Below are 18,844 nucleotides of genomic sequence, written 5' to 3' on the forward strand. Positions count from 1 at the left end.
TTCCATTAATATTCATTCAAGTCACTGATAAAATTATGCATTAGGACAAGAGCGAGGGCAAAGTTTTGGGGCCCAGAGCTGGAAACCTACTCCCAGGGTTGAAGACAGTCAATTAAGTACACTCATTGGGCTCTGCTTCCCGCCTGTGTGAGTGTACACACTCCCTGTTCCAGCACTTACTGCAGATATCCTGAGGTGTCCTGTCAACTGCCTTGCTGAAATCCAGACACAGGGGCTCCATGGCCTTCTGCTCCCACCAGCCCCGTCACGGAAGGGTCCATAACGTTAACCTGGCCTCATGTTCTCCTTCTAAACCGTCTCTGGGATTTCCTAATGATTATTCTGTAAGTGCTCACAAACTCCGAAACAGTTTAAACTGTTTCAGAGATAAAGGTCAATCTTCTTGTTCTGTCATCTACAGATCGTGTCATTTTCTGCTTCTTACATTTTAGGATAAAATTTACTTGTATCCAGTCTTCAATCACCTCCTCCACCACCTCAAAATTCTCCAGGGAGTACTGACAAAGTATTCGAGGGGAAGGCCTCGAAAATAAAAGGTAGAAAGAGGAAGTGATGGAGAGAGGCTGAGGCCAAAGGCCTACACAGGTAGTTTGAAGACTTTGTTATAGAAATATGGAACAAATAAATAATTTTAAGAAAGGAAGAAGTCAGACCTTCTTGTGTCTTTTTGAATACTGCCATTTTGGAGTCTAGGTCAGTTCTTGTGAGGGAAAGCCCTCAATTTGGATTTTCCCAGTGGTTTCCTGATGATTCAGGGTAAACATTTTTGGTGGGAATTCAGCATGGGTGATGCCCTTCTCAGCACATCAGGAGGCCCATGATAACAATTTGTCCCATTATTTATGAGGTTTAGTTAAATTATTTATGGGCACTATGCAGGAGATCTCTTTATGTAAAGGTACATTTTCTCCTTTGTATTAATAAGTAATCCGGGAGGTATTACTCTGATACTGGGTGTATCTCTAAATCCCCAGAAATCTTTCTTGACTGATGTTTTTAAACCTAAAGGAATTAAAGACACCATTCTTTTCTGACTGGGATTGAACTTTAATTAATGTTTTTAATCTCCAGCACTGACATAGAAGAGGTATTTAAATATGTGCTAAAATTATGATCAATTATCATATTGCTCAGACATAGTCTGATTGTTCCCTAACTAGATCATGTGGATTACCAGACTTGTTAGTGACCTGTTACTATCTCCTCTACTCCCTAAAGGTCTGTTCTTTCTCAAATGAGATGAACCTTCTCTACTAAAGCTGTCACCCCTAACTCTGACTTCTTCCTTACTTAAAATTATTTATTCGTTCCATATTTCTGTAATAAAGTCTTCAAACTACCTGTGTAGGCCTTTGGCCTCAGTCTCTCTCCATCACTTCCTCTTTCTACCTTTTATTTTCAAGGGCTTCCCCTTCCACAAACAGAAAGATTTGAAGGAAGATTGGGCACCCAAGACTACAGTCCCCACTTACAGAAAGCTGTGACCTAACCATTAACAAATGGGAAGTTTAATTTAAAATGTATGTCCCTGTCTTGGAGGAGGAAAGAAATGATCACTTAATAATCATTTTTATTTTGGTTCCTAGAAAGTCTTTTTTAAAAATTTATTTATTTATTTATTTGAGAGAGAGACTGAGAGAGAGCCTGAGAGTGGGGTCAGGGGCGGAGGGAGAAGCAGACTCCCCACTGAGCAGGGAGCCCAACGCGGGGCTCCATCCCAGGACCCTGGGATCATGACCTGAGCCAAAGGCAGATGTTTAACTGACCGAGCCACCCAGGTGCCCCAGTTCCTGGAAATTCTTTATAAACCCTTTCCACACAAATGATCTGTGGGCTTTCAAGAGGTTTGTTCCACATTCTGGGAGTCACAGGCCAGCGCCATAAGCTCCAGGGAGCCTAAAGATTTTAAACTTAAAGATGCAGGGGATGAACCAAACTTCCTAATTTAAATAATTCACTCATTTTATGCATTCAACAAATAAGGTTTTTTAAAGAATTTTTTTTAAAGAGCGTATTCTCATGTTCCAAATCTAAAAAATTGGTCCCAGTATGTTACTTGCAACCATTTCACAGGCATTAGAGGAGAGGAAGAAGGAAGAAATGGAAAACGTCCTCAGAGAGTAAAGACTCTATACTGTACGGACTTACGTGTAACCTCTAAGTAGCTAAACACCTGGCATATCCTCTTCCTCCTAGATCCACGTCTCCATTAGCAAAGCTTCATGGATCTTCCATTTTGGAGAGGCACCACCTGGAGTACAGTAAGACTCTTCTGCAGGATGAGGTACGTGAGCCTTTCTCCGGTGCAGCTCAGAAGCTCTGGATCAAAGCACTAACTCTCGAGTTATGGCAGTTGGCAGTCTATAGCCTTATGGAAGCCAATTGCTAGAAATGGCTATTTTGCAAGAGTTTTGAACAACCAGGTTGGAAAGAGCTGAGATAGAAAAGCGCCATGGAAAGTCAAAAAATCTCTGTGGGTCTGTGGAGAAAGAAGAAAAAGGTTATGGTGGATGTGAGAGGGCCCTGTGCATCCTAAGATATATATATATATATATGGAAAGGGGAAAGGAGGCTACATAGCCAATGATTTCTTATTCATGGGGCATGCCCAGTGAGGCTTTGTCTGTATCTTTAAGGAAGTCAAGTTTTGGTAGCAGAGCTAAGCATGAAATCAGGATATAAGACAGAAACAGACAACTGCCATTGGAGAGGCACTGGTAATGCTCTGAGATTCTAGAAGGAGATGTCTAGGTGGGATCAGGGACAGCTCTGTGCAGGAAGTGGCTTGAACTTAGTCTTGAATTCACTTTGATTTGTACATGTCATGTACTACTAACATTCCATAGGAGGCTGTCATTCTTCTTCCTTTTATCAATTTTATTTAAAGGGTATATAGGCTTGTGGAAAAATTGTGGATATATAATTTAGTTATACTTTAAAAAAAATCTCGTGAGAGGGGCGCCTGGGTGGCACAGCGGTTAAGCGTCTGCCTTCGGCTCAGGGCGTGATCCCGGCGTTATGGGATCGAGCCCCACATCAGGCTCCTCCGCTGTGAGCCTGCTTCTTCCTCTCCCACTCCCCCTGCTTGTGTTCCCTCTCTGCTGGCTGTCTCTATCTCTGTCGAATAAATAAATAAATAAATAAAATCTTAAAAAAAAAAATCTCGTGAGAAATTTCCAAGCCAAAACTGATTAAAATGATGGAGAGAAACACTTTTGTCATAGCAGAGAACTTGCTGAGAGTCACACGTGCTCAGTTGGGAGAAATAAGCCCTCTGGGGTGTGGAGCTTTTCTCAGTTTCTGTAACAATCCTTTATTAAAGGCTCAGGGAAGGAACATACAGAAATATGCTCAAGCCAGAGATAACACTAAATTCTCCCAAGTAATGTAAAGCCAAGTGGGGAAACTTGTAAGGCAGAGTGACCAGACAGAAAGGTGGAAAAAGGAAAAAAAAAAAAAAACAACCAAACTTGAGTGTTTTTAATAGCATATAATTGATGCCGCACCCAGACAGGGGGACCCAGACTGAGTGCATCAGATTTCAAGGGGACGGGGTGCACAGGCTGTTAAAAACAGTTCCTGGGCTTCATTTTGCTCTTACTGACAGGGCTTTCTGGGATTTTGGCCCAGGAATTTGCATTTTAATTTTTTTTTAAGATTTTATTTATTTGAGAGAAAGAGAGAGTGAGAGAGAGCATGAGCAGGGGGTTGCCGGGGGAGGAGCAGAGGGAGAGGGAGAAGCAGGCTCCCTGACAAGCAGGGAGCTGGATGCAGGACTCAATCCCAGGACCCTGGGATCATGACCTGAGCTGAAGGCAGATGCTTAACTGACTGAGCCACCCAGGCACCCCATGCATTTTTAATGAGAATGGTAACTCTGGTGTACAGCCAGAAACTCTCCCCGCAGTAGGGTTTATAACGTAAAAATGGTGATATTAACTGTTCTATGAAAATTGAAAGGAGTGGAATTGAAAGTCATTCAGGAAGACAAGGGTAAATTGCTGTTACTAATTTGCTATGAGTCTTTGTTGGGACAATCTTATATTTTTGAGTAAGAATTTTCTCTACTTTTTTATAATCAGTGCTGTCACTGAGTATGTGACACCACAACAAGCAGGTTGTGTCGAATATAATTTATTATTTAATTTTACATGTCCCCACTAAAGCAAAATACATTTTAAGAACTTCAGCCAAGGGGCGCCTGGGTGGCTCAGTCGGTTAAACATCTGCCTTTGGCTTGGATCATGATCCCAGGGTTCTGGGACTGAGTCCCAGGTTGGGCTCCCTGCTTGGCCGGAGCCTGTTTCTTCCTCTGACTACCGCTCCCCTTGCTGTGCTCTCTATCTCTCTGCCAAATAAATAAATAAAATCTTTAAAAAAAAAAAAAAAGAACGTCAATCAAGTGTTTAAATGCTTAACATGGGTGGGGGCAGGGGTCCTTGTATCTCATATGGTTTTCTGGAATTTAAAGGTTTACAATAGACTTGTGGTTTTCCATCTTAATTTTTTAAATGTTATTTACTCTGGAGTCTGAAACTGGTTTTGATGGCTATATAAAGCCTTATTATTCTTTCTAAAAAGTCATACTGCATCTCAGTAATCCATACCACCTTGGCAAGGACCTGTCTACAATGCTATCCAACCTGTTAATTGCAGAACTACAAGGCCTGTAAATAGAGTCGCTAGGCAATGCAATCACAGAGCTTTTTATGAGCAGGCAAATGGAACGCTAAAGAAAAATGAAATTTTTAGCCATCAGATGTTCTTTTTACACTTTTGGGAGACAATGTTGTTCTTTTATTTACTTTTTTTGTAAAAAGAAAACATTTGCATTAAAAGTATGTAAATAAGAGAAATCCTCATGATTTTTATGATGATTTTGACATTTTGTGGTCATTACTCAGACATTTTGTTTTGCATATTATGAAGCTTTGAATTAAAATCCCCTTATGCCTTAGAAGAGTGGGATTCACTGTTCTGAGGATTAAGAACCACCTGTATTCTAAACCAGACCAGAAGTCCACTCTTTCACCTGAGTGAACAGGTGGAAAACTTGCTAGTCAAATTTGTAAGAGTATAAATTTTAATGCCATCATGTATTGTAGAAACAACAAAATGAATTTCTCAGCTTAACTAACAGAACCCTGTTACTATTTATCCAAAACACATCTTTACAGAGTTTATGATAATTCTATTTATGCTTTCTCATACCAACCCCATCCTAAATAAAGGAGTGAAGAAGCAATGAAATATCACGTGTATGGTCCCAGCGAGCCACGAACACGTTACCAATCTCTCCTAATGTGTGTTGCAGGCACCACACTGAAGGCTAGAACAGCCTGTACTTTCTCAGTCCTCACCTCACCTGAAAGCCCTACTCGGGATGAATTGGAGTCATTCTTACCTATTTTGGAGTACTACTCAGAATTGATATGTTTACTGCCATTTTGATAGTAGGCGAGAACAAACAGAGACTCTTTCTGTGGGCTAGTGGGAGCAGCTGAGCACACCGGGGCCCCACTGGAGTCAGCTGGGAAATAGGCCTCCTCTCTTTCTCTGGTGCACCTGTTCCCACCTCAGGTGTTCAGCGCAGTCCTCGGGAAAACAAATGGAATATTGCATATGTATGTTTTTAAAATCAATGACTTCATAGTGGTTGTAAAAATTACACTTGCCAATATAAAAACTCAAGGACAGGGAAACATTCAAAAACAAATATAAAAAAGTTATTTCAAATCTTATCACTCAAAAAATAGCTATTTCATTACCACCTGATGAACTTCATTGTGGCCACCCTGTGAGTACACAGGCAGGATGCAAACAATTTTAGAAAAGTGGGATCATAATATCCAAGCTTTTTTTTTTAAAGGTCAGAGTTATGTTTTTAAAATCAGCTTTATTGACGTAAATATGTGTACAATAAGCTGCATCCCTTCAATGTGCACAATGATATGAGTTTATATAATTTTATATACCTTGGAAACCACCACCACAATCAAGATATAGAACATTTCTATCACCCCAAACCATTCCTCATGCCCCTTTGCAATGCATGCCTCTCTGCTCCCAGCCCTAGAGAACCGTTGAAATGCTTTAAGTCACTATAAATTAATTGGATTTTTGTAGATTTTATATAAATGCAATTATACAAGTACTCTTTCATGCTGGCTTCTTTCACACAAAGCAATAATTTTGAGATGTGTCTGCGTTGTATATACCAGTGATTCATTCCTTTTCATTGCTGACTAGTTTTCCATTTATCTTTATGCAATTTCATTTGAATTGAATGGAAGAAACATTTTGGAAATGGAAGGAATTGCAGAACTTTAGACACTGCATCTTTAAGCAAGAGATACTAGCTCTTAAAGCTAGTTCATTTGTATAATGAACAAACGACTATGATACATTGTGAAAAACTATAGCTCAGCATTTAGAATTTTGATATTTTTAGACTATATGTATTAACTTTATACTGTTAACTCACTGCTGTGCAACATGAGCCAATGAAAATACCTCTCCTTCTTCCCACATCTTCACCTGTTTTGTAATGTGTTTATTAGTAGTAGTATTTTTTTACCATTATCAGTATTTATAAAATTCACATGTTGCTTGATAATTTCCACAACTGTTTATCCTTTTTTTTAAAGTTTTTATTTAAATTCCAGTTAGTTCACATACAGTGAAATACTCGTTTCAGGTGTACAATTTAGTGATTCAACACAGGTGCTCATCAGGACAAGTGCACTCCTTAATCCCTACCCCCTATCTCCCCTGTGTCCCCATCCCCTTCCCCTCCGGTAACTTAACTGTCAGACTGCTCTCTGTAGTTAAGAGTCTGTTTCTTGTTTACCTCTCTTTTTCCCCCCCATGATTGTTTGTTTTGTTTCTTAAATTCCACATACAAGTGAAATCATATGGTATTTGTCTTTCTCTGACTTTTTTCACTTAGCATAATACTTCCTAGCTCCAACACAATTGTTTATTCTTAATTCTACTTTTAAATGGGCCCAATACTTACAATCAGTCCTTTCACTATGGCTTCTCCATTCCTGTGTATTTTATTTTGACTCACATCTTGATTGGCTAGATTTTTGTTAAATGGTAGTTTTTCCAAGAGAGGTTAATCTAAGTACATACTTAAGAATACCTGTTTGTTACATTTGTTTTTGAAGATCAGTTTGGCGGGATGTAAAGTTCTTGCATCACGCTTTTTCTCAGAAATTGGAGGACATTGCTTCACTGTCTTTTGGCATTGCAGTGTTGCCGTGAAGAGCTGTATATGGCCAGTCTTTTTGTTATTGGAGATTCCAAAAATACAAAAAAAAAAAAAAAAGGTTAGAGAAAAAGAAAATAGGAGTACTGGAAAAATAAAACTAAGATGAAGCATAGTAAAGGTCCAAAATGTATACGGAGAGAGGTATAAGACATGGGCCCTAAATTTGGTCAAGAGCTTTCTGGTCACTAATATAAAACAGAAGCAGGATCTTTCATATGAATCTATATCCACAGGTTATAAAGAAACCACTTAGAAGCTCTTCTTTTAAGATGCTTAGATATGAAAGAAAAGAGAAAATGAAAAGAATATAGAATTAAGACAGGGTTTTTCAATTAGGAGACATGGCCATGTTTTTAGAGGAAAGTGAAAATGAGCAAGAAGTGATGCCTGGGTGGCTCAGTCAGTTAAGCATCTGCCTTCTGCTCAGGTCATGATCCCAGGGTCCTGGGATCAAGGCAGGGAACCTGCTTGTCCCTCTCCCTCCGCCTGCTGCTCCCTCTGCTTGGGTTCTCTCTCTCTCTGTCAAATAAATAAATAAAGTCTTTAAAAAGAAAATGAGTGAGAAAAAAAGAATGTGATTCAGGTCTATATATGTATTTCATAACTGTCAACTTCATTTGGCAAAACCACTATACATCTGTCCTTTGGCCTGTATGCCCAAAATGATCTATTTGGAATAAAAGACCTTTTGCAAAATGATACATATTGTTACAGGAGTATTAACTCAGTGTAGTTTGTTGTTTAAAATAATGTAATCATTAAAATGACACATACTGGAATATGAGAGCTTTTAAAAACCACTCCCAAATTTACTCTCATTTTCTAGAACACCATGAAGTTGATCCATATATGAGGAGATTATATTAGTCGGAAACTCTTTGAAGAAAGGTCTAGTATTTTTGTAAAATATAATTGCAAGAAAACATTTTAAGAGCAACTTGAGAGGATTTCATTATTTTTTTCCGATATGTACGTGAGCACTAGTGTAACTTATAGTTTCTGAAAGTTTTCCAGCAATTTCTATGATTACTCTAAAATTATCAGGTGGATAATTCAGCATATCTAACAATTGGATGTATCAGATATTCTTTATTAAAACTCCTCAATTAATACCAGCAAAATTTAAATCTATTGTTATATTTATAAATGATCCTGGAGAAAACACTTTTATTTATTCCCCAAACTTGTACACTGATTACATGAATATTTGCTAATAAGATCTATTTTTATAGCTTAAATGACCTTACTCAAAGTAGAGGGGTAACTTAATCCAAGAGAGAAAGCTGAAAGCAAAAGAAGTGAGAAAGTCCTAGTTTTTCTTCTATACTAATTATCTTTATTTTGTTAGGCATAGTTTGGTTTGTTTGTTGAATCAAAGGCAAATTAACGATTGTACTTTATTGTAATTTTTTTTAACTAACAGTCCCATTTATGTGAATTTTTATCTTACAGAGTTTAAATATCTTCCAAAACCTAAATAAACGCCAGTTTGAAACAGTTATTCATTTGTTTGAAGTTGCAATAATAGCAACTGACCTGGCTTTATATTTCAAGTAAGTACAGAACTCCCTTACACTCTGTGTGCTTCTGCCTTACATAAATGACCTGTGGCATTCAAGTTAAAAGGCATCTCTTCACACACACATTTATTCACTTCCCTTTCGGATCACCAGTAGAATACCCTCAAGGGACTAGACATCTGAAAACATATTTTAAAAAACTAACCCCCTAATGTCAATTAGTTTGTTATCTGAAGAACTCTGAATTGAAGAATGTAGGCAGGGTTGGTGCAATGTCAGAAGAGTGATGCCACAAAGCCTCATGCAGCAACTTTTTTCCTGGTGGATGCATCATGGTCCAGGGTCTGATATTTAGAGTTGCAGGTCAGACATTTGATTCTGCTGGAGTCTGGGAGCTAAAAAATCTTGGCCCTACTGATGCACATTAACCAAACTTAGATAATTCTGAGTCACATACAGCAGAGCTCTAGCCTATTTATAATAATAATAACCAAGGAGACCAGACACTCCAAGCTTCTGACCATTTTCTTGTCAGTGAACTATAAAGTTGTTGGTGAAAATGGATTAGAACAAGGTGAACTAGTTATAATATCTGAATCTTTAATGACTTAGATGGGTAGTATCAAATTGTGCCTCTCTGATCCTTCTTACTTAAAAATTTAGTTATTTAATAGTTCAAAGATGAAGACAGATACTTGGAATAATATAATTGATATCCAAATATCCATAACCCAGATCCAACAAATTTTGCCACAGCCATCCTAGAGCTTTTTTTTTTTTTTTATGGAAAACTAATGCAATTGAGGCATCCCATCCCACTCCATGAAAAGCCCCTCCCTTCTCCCTCACAGATACAATCATTCTGATGTTGATGTGTACTTGTCCTTTCCATCCATGTTTTTATATTGTTAAGTGTATTTTAAAATTGTCCATAAATGGTATCCCACTGTACGTACTTTTCTACAACTTGCTTTTTCATGTAATATTATGTTTTAAAGATTAACTTTGGTGGTAAACGAAGATCCAGTTCACTAGTTTTAACTGTATATTCAGCCGTTCTTCTACATATGGGCATTTAGATCATTTCCAACTTTTCATTATTGTTTACAAAGCTGTATTGTATATCCTTGTATGCATGTGAGTTTCTCTAACGTACATACCTAGAAATGGGATCACTATAGGGTTTGCCAATCTTCAGTCTTAATACTACATTGCAAAACTGCACTTCTGAGTAGTTTTCCCAATTTAAATTCCCACCAGCAGTGTGCAAGAGTTCCTTTTTTTTTTTTTAAAGATTTTATTTATTTGACAGAGAGAGAGACAGCCAGCGAGAGAGGGAACACAAGCAGGGGGAGTGGGAGAGGAAGAAGCAGGCTCCCAGTGGAGGAGCCTGATGTGGGGCTCGATCCCAGGACTCCGGGATCACGCCCTGAGCTGAAGGCAGATGCTTAACTGCTGTGCCACCCAGGCGCCCCGCAAGAGCTTCTTTTATCCCATATCTGGACTACCCTTGATCTGGGCACACTTACATCTATTCACTTATTTATCTTGTCAATTTGAGTAGAGATGGTATCTTATTGTTGTTCAAATTTGTATTTTCCTTTTTACCAGTGAGGTTGAGCATCTTTTCATGTATTTTAGGTTCTAATTCTTTGTTGGTTTTATGCTTTTATCATCATTTTTTATCTCATCACAGCCTGTGGCCTTTATGTTTGTTTTGTCATGTTACTTTGTCACGTTACTCTTAGTTTTAAGGTATTCAATGTTTTAATGTAGTCAAACTTACCATTTTTTTCCCCTTTTGTGGCTTGTGGTTTTTCTGTCTTAAACCTTTTCTATGCCAAGGTTAACAGCCATTCCTTGTTCTCTTCTCCCCTGACCCCTTAGATCCACTATGTAGACATCTGATACAAAGTAGGAACATGAAATCTGAAAAGCACATATTAAAGATACTTTTTATCTCTGGTCTTTTTATCTCTGGTCTTAGTTTTATGCTAAAACTGTTGCACAGCTATATCTTTTTTAGGAAGAGAACAATGTTTCAAAAAATTGTTGATGCCTGTGAAAAAATGGAAACTGAAGAAGAGGCCATCAAATATGTAACCATCGATCCAACCAAAAAAGAGGTTATCATGTGAGTAGTCAGAATTTTATTCCTCTTTTGGTGAAAAACCCTTATTTTGTATATCTTTCTATTTTAACAATGGTTGTTTTCTCCCAAGGGCAATGATGATGACTGCATGTGACTTGTCAGCTATAACCAAACCCTGGGAGGTACAAAGTCAGGCGAGTACAGTTGTTTTCTTTTCTGTCACATGCAGAGGTGCTATCTAGATCCCATGTAAGAGCAAACGTGAAGGTTCTGGCAATCTTGGAATTTTGTTATAGCTAGCAATTATGTGACTATATATTTTGTAAGCTATAATCTTTCATTACCCTGGAACAAACATCAGTTTATATTTAAAAAGAAAAAAGAAACTTGAGAAGTTAAGACAAAAATAAAATGTTCTCTGTTGGATTTCTGCTAATGAAGAATGGCAACTAGCTTTCAAGAGCTCAGAACTGTCAATAAGACAATAGGTCATTTCGTTAGGCCCCAGAACAAGGCAAAGAGAAGGGATCTTAGAAAGAAAATGCTTTTTGCAAAGAATTATTTACCATTGAACAGACTGCAAAAAGTTTATATACAATTATTCAGGGAATGTCTGAGTTTTTAATAAAGGAGATAAATCGGCACAAGACAGAGATGAATCATTAGTGCGTTCCTCTATCAAGGGTGGTTTTGCTCCTACAACCTCTTCTTCCCTGTGTTGTCAGTAATTAAAACGCACTGTCGATAGTGAGTTCATATTGAAGGTTGCCTTCCCCAGTTCTTTGCCAGCCTTGGGGAGTGAGAGTCGGGAGTCACTAGTTTACTACTGGATTTCTTACTAACTGGATGAAAGAAGCTTCTCTTTTTCCCTCGGTAACTTGTAGGAAAATCCTAGGCAGAAGAGAGGCCAGAATTCACTGGGTTCAACTATAATTGTGGGTTACATGAATAAAGATAGAATAATTGGAGCCATCAAATTCCAAACCAAACATTTGTGCTCCTTCCACCCTGCCGTGCCTGTTCTTCCTTTATTCTTTATCTGCATGATCACCCAGGCCAGAAACCTGGGGCCTCCTGTGAAGTTCACCTCCCTATTCCTGTCTGTCCTTCTGGCTACAGCCTCAGGTCAGATTTATACCCTCTTTCATCACCGTGATGGTAGCAGGATCCTCCCCAGTGATCCTCCCTTATCCTCAACTATCCAGCCCTCCTCAGAGCTGCTGCTGGGATTATTTATAAGTAGAGCTCTGCTCAGCCACTCTGCTTAAAAGCCTTCTAAACTCCCCACGGCCAGAGGTTTCCCAGCTTTCTTTTAAAAAAGAAGTAAAGTCCGTCCTCCCCATTCCCCCGCCACAAAAAGCTGTACAAACATCACTTTATATGAAAGAAAAAAACAATGTTACCTTAGCTTAAATCGCTTTTGGGGCCTTCTTGCTTGGGCTGCTAGTGCTCTTTAGTGCAGGAATAAGAATCCAGGAATAAGAATCACTGGTCTAGAGAATCAAACTTCCCAGCAAATGGCCTGTAACTACCTGTCCTTACACTCACCAGATTATTTCCTGGCACTCTCTTCCACTCACCGTCTCTCACTCTAAGCTCTGGATGCTCAATTTTATCTCTGCTGATAGTCTTCCCCTCCTCTTTATCTGAAAAGCCACTGTTCATGCTTGATCCAACATAAATGCAAGCTCCTTTATGAAACTCATCTTTACTTCCTTCTCCTTCATCCCCAGCACGTCATCCTACTACGGTCACAGCCCTTATCCACATGGTTTACGTAACTGTCTCTACGAGACTGGAAGCATCTTAAAGAAAAAGGTTACATCTGATTCCTCCTGGCAAGCCTGGTTCATGCCAATATAAGGCATAAGGCAGCTAGCGGATATTCATTAAACTTAATATTGGGTTTTTAAAAGCTATATAAATTTACCCTCAAATATCCTCACACTGTAATCAAGTAAAGTTGTGTTCTAATCTGTGCGCATGCGTCTATATGCAGCTATGCTAGAAGCTAACAGGTAAGCAGGACAAGTGGAGATGTGTGGGAAGTTTCAGAGCTTGAAGCAAAATGTAGCAGAATTAAACATCCTCCCATCTCCCCTTCTTATGGTTGAGAGGTGGCGGCAACAGCAAATAGGAGATAGGTGCTCCCAGAATGTGCCTAGAATGCTGAAGTGGCAAGAGAAATTTCTCCTTCCCGTTTCAATATAATCTGTAGATGACATCTTTTTAAAGTTTTTTTTTAAGATTTATTTATTTGAGAGAGAGAGAGTACATGTGAGCAGGGGGAGGGGCAGAGGAGAGGCAGAGAGAGAATCTCAAGCAGACTTCCTTCTGAGTGTGGAGCCCAACACTGGGCTCGATCCCATAACCCTGAGACCATGACCAGAGCCGAAATTGAGAATCGGACGCTTAACCGACTGGGCCACCCAGGTACCATCTTTCCAAAACCAAAAAGCACATGATGTGACAACACCTCAAGCATTAATATAAATGCTATCCTTAAATGTCACTCGTACTAATAAAATGCAAATTCTCTGTGAATGAACCAGTTTCATGAACCAAGTCTTCTTCTTATTTGCAGGTAGCACTTCTAGTTGCAAATGAATTTTGGGAACAAGGAGATCTGGAAAGGACCGTGCTGCAGCAACAGCCTATTGTAAAGACCCTGACACAAAAATGCACTATTTATTACAAATTATTGATACAAATCAGTCTCTTTTGTTCACTGAGTCTTAGAAAACTATCCTTAAAGAATTTATTTCTCTTTCCAGCCTATGATGGACAGAAACAAAAAAGATGAACTACCCAAACTTCAAGTTGGATTTATTGATTTTGTCTGTACTTTTGTATATAAGGTACGTAAACAAATTGAATGAAATGCATAATCATCTGGAGATGAGGATTTTTCTTTCAAAGTGTTATCAAAATCAAAAGTCACCCACTTGGAAAGCCATTAGGGGTATCCTTGTTTCTCCAAAGTAGCTTGAGGAATTATCCTAATCTCATTCAGGGGTGGAAGAAAAACTAGAACTCAGACATGAGCACATTGAACAGACCAGATCTACTCAGAAAACAGCACCCCTCTTCCCTGTTTCCACAGCATTAAGCTCATCCTAGCAGCTCTGAGCACTGTGACAACTCCTTATAGCTCCTTCTCTGCATATGAAAATCAACTATACAATTTAAATAGTTTCTGACCTAAAATTCTCTCTAGGAGTTCTCACGCTTTCATAAAGAAATCACACCAATGCTGAATGGTCTTCAGAACAACAGAGTAGAATGGAAATCCCTAGCTGATGAGTATGATGCAAAGATGAAGGTGCTTGAAGAGGAGGTGAAAAAGCAGGAAGAAGGAAACGTGACCACAAAAGGTTAGATGGAATCTGGTTTTGCTTGTTGTAAAGTAGCCAGGAGTCAGGCTGAGCTTAATCTCACATGACAAAACAGTAAGAAGTAAATGCAAACAGGAAGCTTGCTTTTCAAGTAATTATAATAAATCAATTAGTGCTTTTCAGATATCCACCCCCCCCACACACAACAAGATCTTATGAATAATTCCAGGAGGAATTGGCTGGTCCCGTTGAAGTCCTTGAAGCTGGGGCTAGGGCTAGGCTTCTTCATCCACTCTAGTATGTGGCTCCTGAGTACCTCTGCAGAATACTGAGATTTTAGAAATATAAAAGCCATAGAATCAGTGGGATCAGGGTTAGGTGAGAAAAAAATTTTAGTCCTAACATTTTGTGTTAGCTGTTACTTTGGGTAACTTGCTTAACCTCTCTGAGCTCAGTATTCTTCTCTATATAATGATAAAATTTTACAGACCTCAAGCCTCCCTTCCAGACTTAAGGAAGCCCCACATGAAAGCAAAGCTGGCCAGCTGAATGGGATGACTTGACGGGTATTCCAAGACTGGCTGTGCCTCAAATATCCCCATATAGTGGTTTTTCCTCATGAAACTTCTACTCCTGAAGTCACCCTGTTGGTTTAACATTATCTTCAGAAAGCCACTGTTAAGATGCTTAGGATCAACTATGAGTTTACTAGATGACTCAAATGTCATCTTGAAATGGAATGCTAATGTCATGACTTCATATTTTGTCTTGAGGGTTCAGCACTTAAAAGATTCTGTAATAAATTTTTATTGTTTAACCAAGAAATCATCTCTGTCTGGCAGAGCTTTGTAAAACAAACAAAAATACAACATTCCTTTTAGGTGGTTCTATTGTGTTTACTGGTATTTTTTTTAAAATTCATGGAGGGAAGAAGTATTTTGCTTAAAAGGTTAAGGATGTCCTTCAATAGAATAAAAACAGGAGTTTGACTTTTTGATATCCACTCACCAGTGTATTTATTGGATGTATGTATTCATCAGAAAGATGCTTATGCTAACTCTGAAGATGGGAGGCTTCGGCTAAGCCAGGAAAAGAGGAGAGGTTGGGGAGGAAGGGGAAGAACCAGAACATGCACAAAGGCCTTGAAGTGGAAATAAGCTTGGTGCAACTGAAGAACGGAAAAACTAGTGTAGCCGAGTCTAGAGAGCAAGCAGGGCAAAGTGCAGGATAAACCTGGTAAGGCGGTTTTGCAGGACACTGCTGCCTTAAAGGCCTTGCTTGAGGATTTGTCCTCTAGAGGAGCAAGGGGAAATCATTAAAGGGATTTAGATGGAAAAGCAATAACCTGATTTGCACTTCAAAAAGATAACAAAAGTGGTAAATTTTACTATGCAAGTGGAAAACAAAGGTATTTCTTAGTACAATTAAATTTAATCCTTATCTCAATTTTATGATGAACGGGGTATCAGGTTCTATAAGTGGCTCCTAACATTTTTTTACTATTCAGTATATCGGATCTAGATCTTCTACCTTTATTTGCATAAAATATTACTTCTGAACTTTCTTCCCGCTACCCTGAGTCTCTGTGAACTAAAAACATTATTTTGTATCTTTAGGCAACAAGCTTTGTGCCTGGCACAAAGCAACAACTCAGATTCCCAGATTGTGCAGTTCAGTGGTTTGCTTGAGAAACAGATGTTAATTGTTAATTGGTTAATCATTTATAAGATTCTGTTTTTTTAAATGGATCAACTCTGAACATGAATTCAAGTTTTTAAATGGTCAAACCCCCAGTACTTGTTAAAAGTTAAAACAATTAACTAGCTATAAAGTTGATACTAACATCATGTGAGTGTTAGAATAAAAACACTGTGTCCGCGGATTCCCCATGCTACTGCTTTTCTCCTTTTTACTAGCCACAGAAGATTCAGGAGGTGGCAGTGATGACAAAAAGTCCAAAACATGTCTCATGTTATAATATAATCCAACGGTTGAAATTTCAAGTATCGTGTCTACTTTTGAAGAAAAACAGAAGAAACAAAAGAGCTTCAGCAAACTTCATTCAGCACACCATCGACTTACAGAGTAAGAGGATCTTCAGATACACCACCTTTGTGACCACCAAAAGAAAATATATTGCTAGCCTGAAAACCCTGAGGGTAAAATAAAGTTCAACAAAAGTGCAAAATTTAAGACGGAAATAAGTGCATTTTTGGTGCCAATTTGTTTTAAATTAAAAATATATAATCCTGAAACCAGTCACCAATTCTTTTTTTAAAGTTCTTATTAATAGTATTCATTTACGAGGGCTACCATAACAAAATACCAGACTGAGTGGCTTAAACCACAGAAATTTATTTTCTTATAGTTCTGGAAGCTAGAAGTCCAAGATCAAGGTGTTGGCAAGGTTGGTTTCTTATGAGGCTTCTCCCCTTGCTTGTAGATGGCCATCTTCTCTCCTTCTACCCTCACAGTCTTCTGTCTTGTGTGTCTGTGTCCTAATCTCTTCTTATAAGGACATAATCATATTGGATTAGGGCCCATTCATATGATCTCATTTTACCCTAATTAACTCTTTAAATACCTTATCTCCAAATATAGTCACATTCTGAGGCACGGGGGGTTGAATTTCAACATGAATTGGGGGGAGGATACAATTCAGCCCATAACATTAATAATCATGATTCATACCTCCAATTCCTTCCTGAACTAAAAATCTCTCATTTACACATCTTGAGAGTAAATACACTATAGAATTTATAATGTCTGTTAAGTACTATACACAAAACAAGTAATAGGATGTCAAACGTTATCCCATCTGAAATGCTTATCATCTTTTCCTCTACTTTTTATCCTTGATAATGGAAGGGTGAGGACCACACTGCTTTTGGCAGTTTACATGTCTTTGTCCATCCCATCCCTGTCCTCAAGTCTGAACGTAATTATTTTATGTATAACTAAGAATATTTTTAAGTATTTCCTTCTTCTCATTGAAAGAATAATCAGTTTATAAGACATTCCCTGGATAATCCTAATGTAAATTAAATCAGCTAATAAATGTTATGCATTATTAAGAAGCATGTGATTTGATTTTGCAAGAATTTTACTATCAAAAGCTAAGTTTAGAGGAACTTCAACAGAGATTATTAAAAAAAAAAAAATTACTAGAACCATCTACCAGGCATTATAAATACTGTTTTGTCAGGAGAAACCAAGGACAATCAACTACTACTACCTGGGGCATGTTTGGACATCAGAGAAATTTAGGATTTCTTCCTTTACTTATCTACGATCATAAACCAAATAATAACAATTATGCCACAGATTTTCTTACCAAAAGGTATCTAAATTTTAATGAATCAAATTGACAAACTATGAACCTCATGTGTTTTGTTATACAGAAGATGCTGTTCAATTTTAAGCAGCCAAGAAAAAAAAAATCACCATTTATTGTATGTTTACAAGTAAACATGATAAGATTTGGAATCATAGGATTGTTACTTTCAGAATGTAAGGTCTGTGAGAGGAAAGATTTTTGTCTGTTTTCATCTGTTTTGTTCCTAACTCTATCCTGGCACCTAGAAAGAGAGTAGTGCCTGGTACAAGGTAGGTTCTCAGTGAATATGAACGAATATTTTGAATAAATGTCATAACAAACAGGTATAAATGAAGAGTGCCTGTAAGTTAATAAAATATCTGTGGGGGGAACCTCATTCAATATATACATGCATATGAGTGTTGTCGATCAAGTCATTACCTTAAGTGATACATGTGTACCTTATCTCCATTACTTAAAATAATTTTGAAACTCCACTCTTAGGATTATTTTAGAAACTGCCTAAGAAACTCTTCCTTTAGGGGTGCCTGGGTGGCTCAGTCGGTTAAGTGTCTGCCTTCAGCTCAGGTCATGATCCCAGAAAGCCCCCACCTCAGCCCTGCTCAGTGGGGAATCTGTTTCTCCCTCTGTCCCTCCCCCTGCTCATGTTCTTTCTAATATATAAATAAAATCTTAAAAAAAGAAACAAACTCTTCCTTTAGCTTTATGTAATTTTGGACCCCAAATTATCAGCTCAAACAACTTCCCCTCCTCGTTCACTAGAAAGCAAACTGAGGAGCAGATATGTGTTGCCATTGAAGGTCTGCAAAAATAGGAACTTTGCTTAAGAGCAAGTAGAAGAAAGCTTAACTTCATATCCCAAACACTGGTCCACTGAACACTACTGACTGCACTATAGCCAAATATGAGACAGGTCTGTTGGAGAATTAATCTTTAAACTCATGATCTTGAGGCCTTTTCAAAGACTCCTTAAAAACAGGACTTCAATTATGTATGAATGGATTAAGTGTTGATTATATATAAATGATCTAAATTTACTAATGAACCTAATGTCTCTTAACCGTACTTGTAATACCAAATATATGGATCTATTTTTAAAAAAGTCTAGTTTTTCTAGTTATCATTTAATTTTATAGGAATTTTATTTTCTGATGATCACTAAACTATGAATATATTTTTATAATAAACATGTTTTATCTATCTATCTATATATATATACTAATATCGGTTTGCCGCTGGACATTTCAACACTTTTTCCTTAGA

The 18,844-nt window shown here is 38.0% G+C and overlaps 1 protein-coding gene and 1 long non-coding RNA gene across 2 annotated transcripts in view; one reads left to right on the top strand and one right to left on the bottom strand.

Annotated features, from left to right (window-relative positions):
• Window positions 1–16,300, top strand: part of PDE6C (phosphodiesterase 6C) — a 47,697-nt gene extending 31,397 nt beyond the window's left edge. The window contains exons 15-22 of the mRNA XM_002916098.4: window positions 2,218–2,305; window positions 8,750–8,850; window positions 10,844–10,951; window positions 11,040–11,103; window positions 13,494–13,568; window positions 13,684–13,767; window positions 14,127–14,283; window positions 16,161–16,300. Coding sequence (XP_002916144.2) covers window positions 2,218–2,305; window positions 8,750–8,850; window positions 10,844–10,951; window positions 11,040–11,103; window positions 13,494–13,568; window positions 13,684–13,767; window positions 14,127–14,283; window positions 16,161–16,222 — 739 coding nt within the window. The 3' untranslated portion in view covers window positions 16,223–16,300. The remainder of the gene's footprint in view (window positions 1–2,217; window positions 2,306–8,749; window positions 8,851–10,843; window positions 10,952–11,039; window positions 11,104–13,493; window positions 13,569–13,683; window positions 13,768–14,126; window positions 14,284–16,160) is intronic.
• Window positions 2,375–7,309, bottom strand: LOC109489125. Its single transcript, XR_004626220.1, has 3 exons — window positions 7,169–7,309; window positions 5,426–5,616; window positions 2,375–2,500 (listed from the first exon to the last, which is right to left on the bottom strand). It is a non-coding gene; the product is annotated as an uncharacterized LOC109489125 (long non-coding RNA).
• Window positions 16,301–18,844: the final 2,544 nt, after the last annotated feature.

Source organism: Ailuropoda melanoleuca, chromosome 6 (genome assembly GCF_002007445.2).
Source record: "Ailuropoda melanoleuca isolate Jingjing chromosome 6, ASM200744v2, whole genome shotgun sequence".
NCBI lineage: Eukaryota > Metazoa > Chordata > Mammalia > Carnivora > Ursidae > Ailuropoda > Ailuropoda melanoleuca.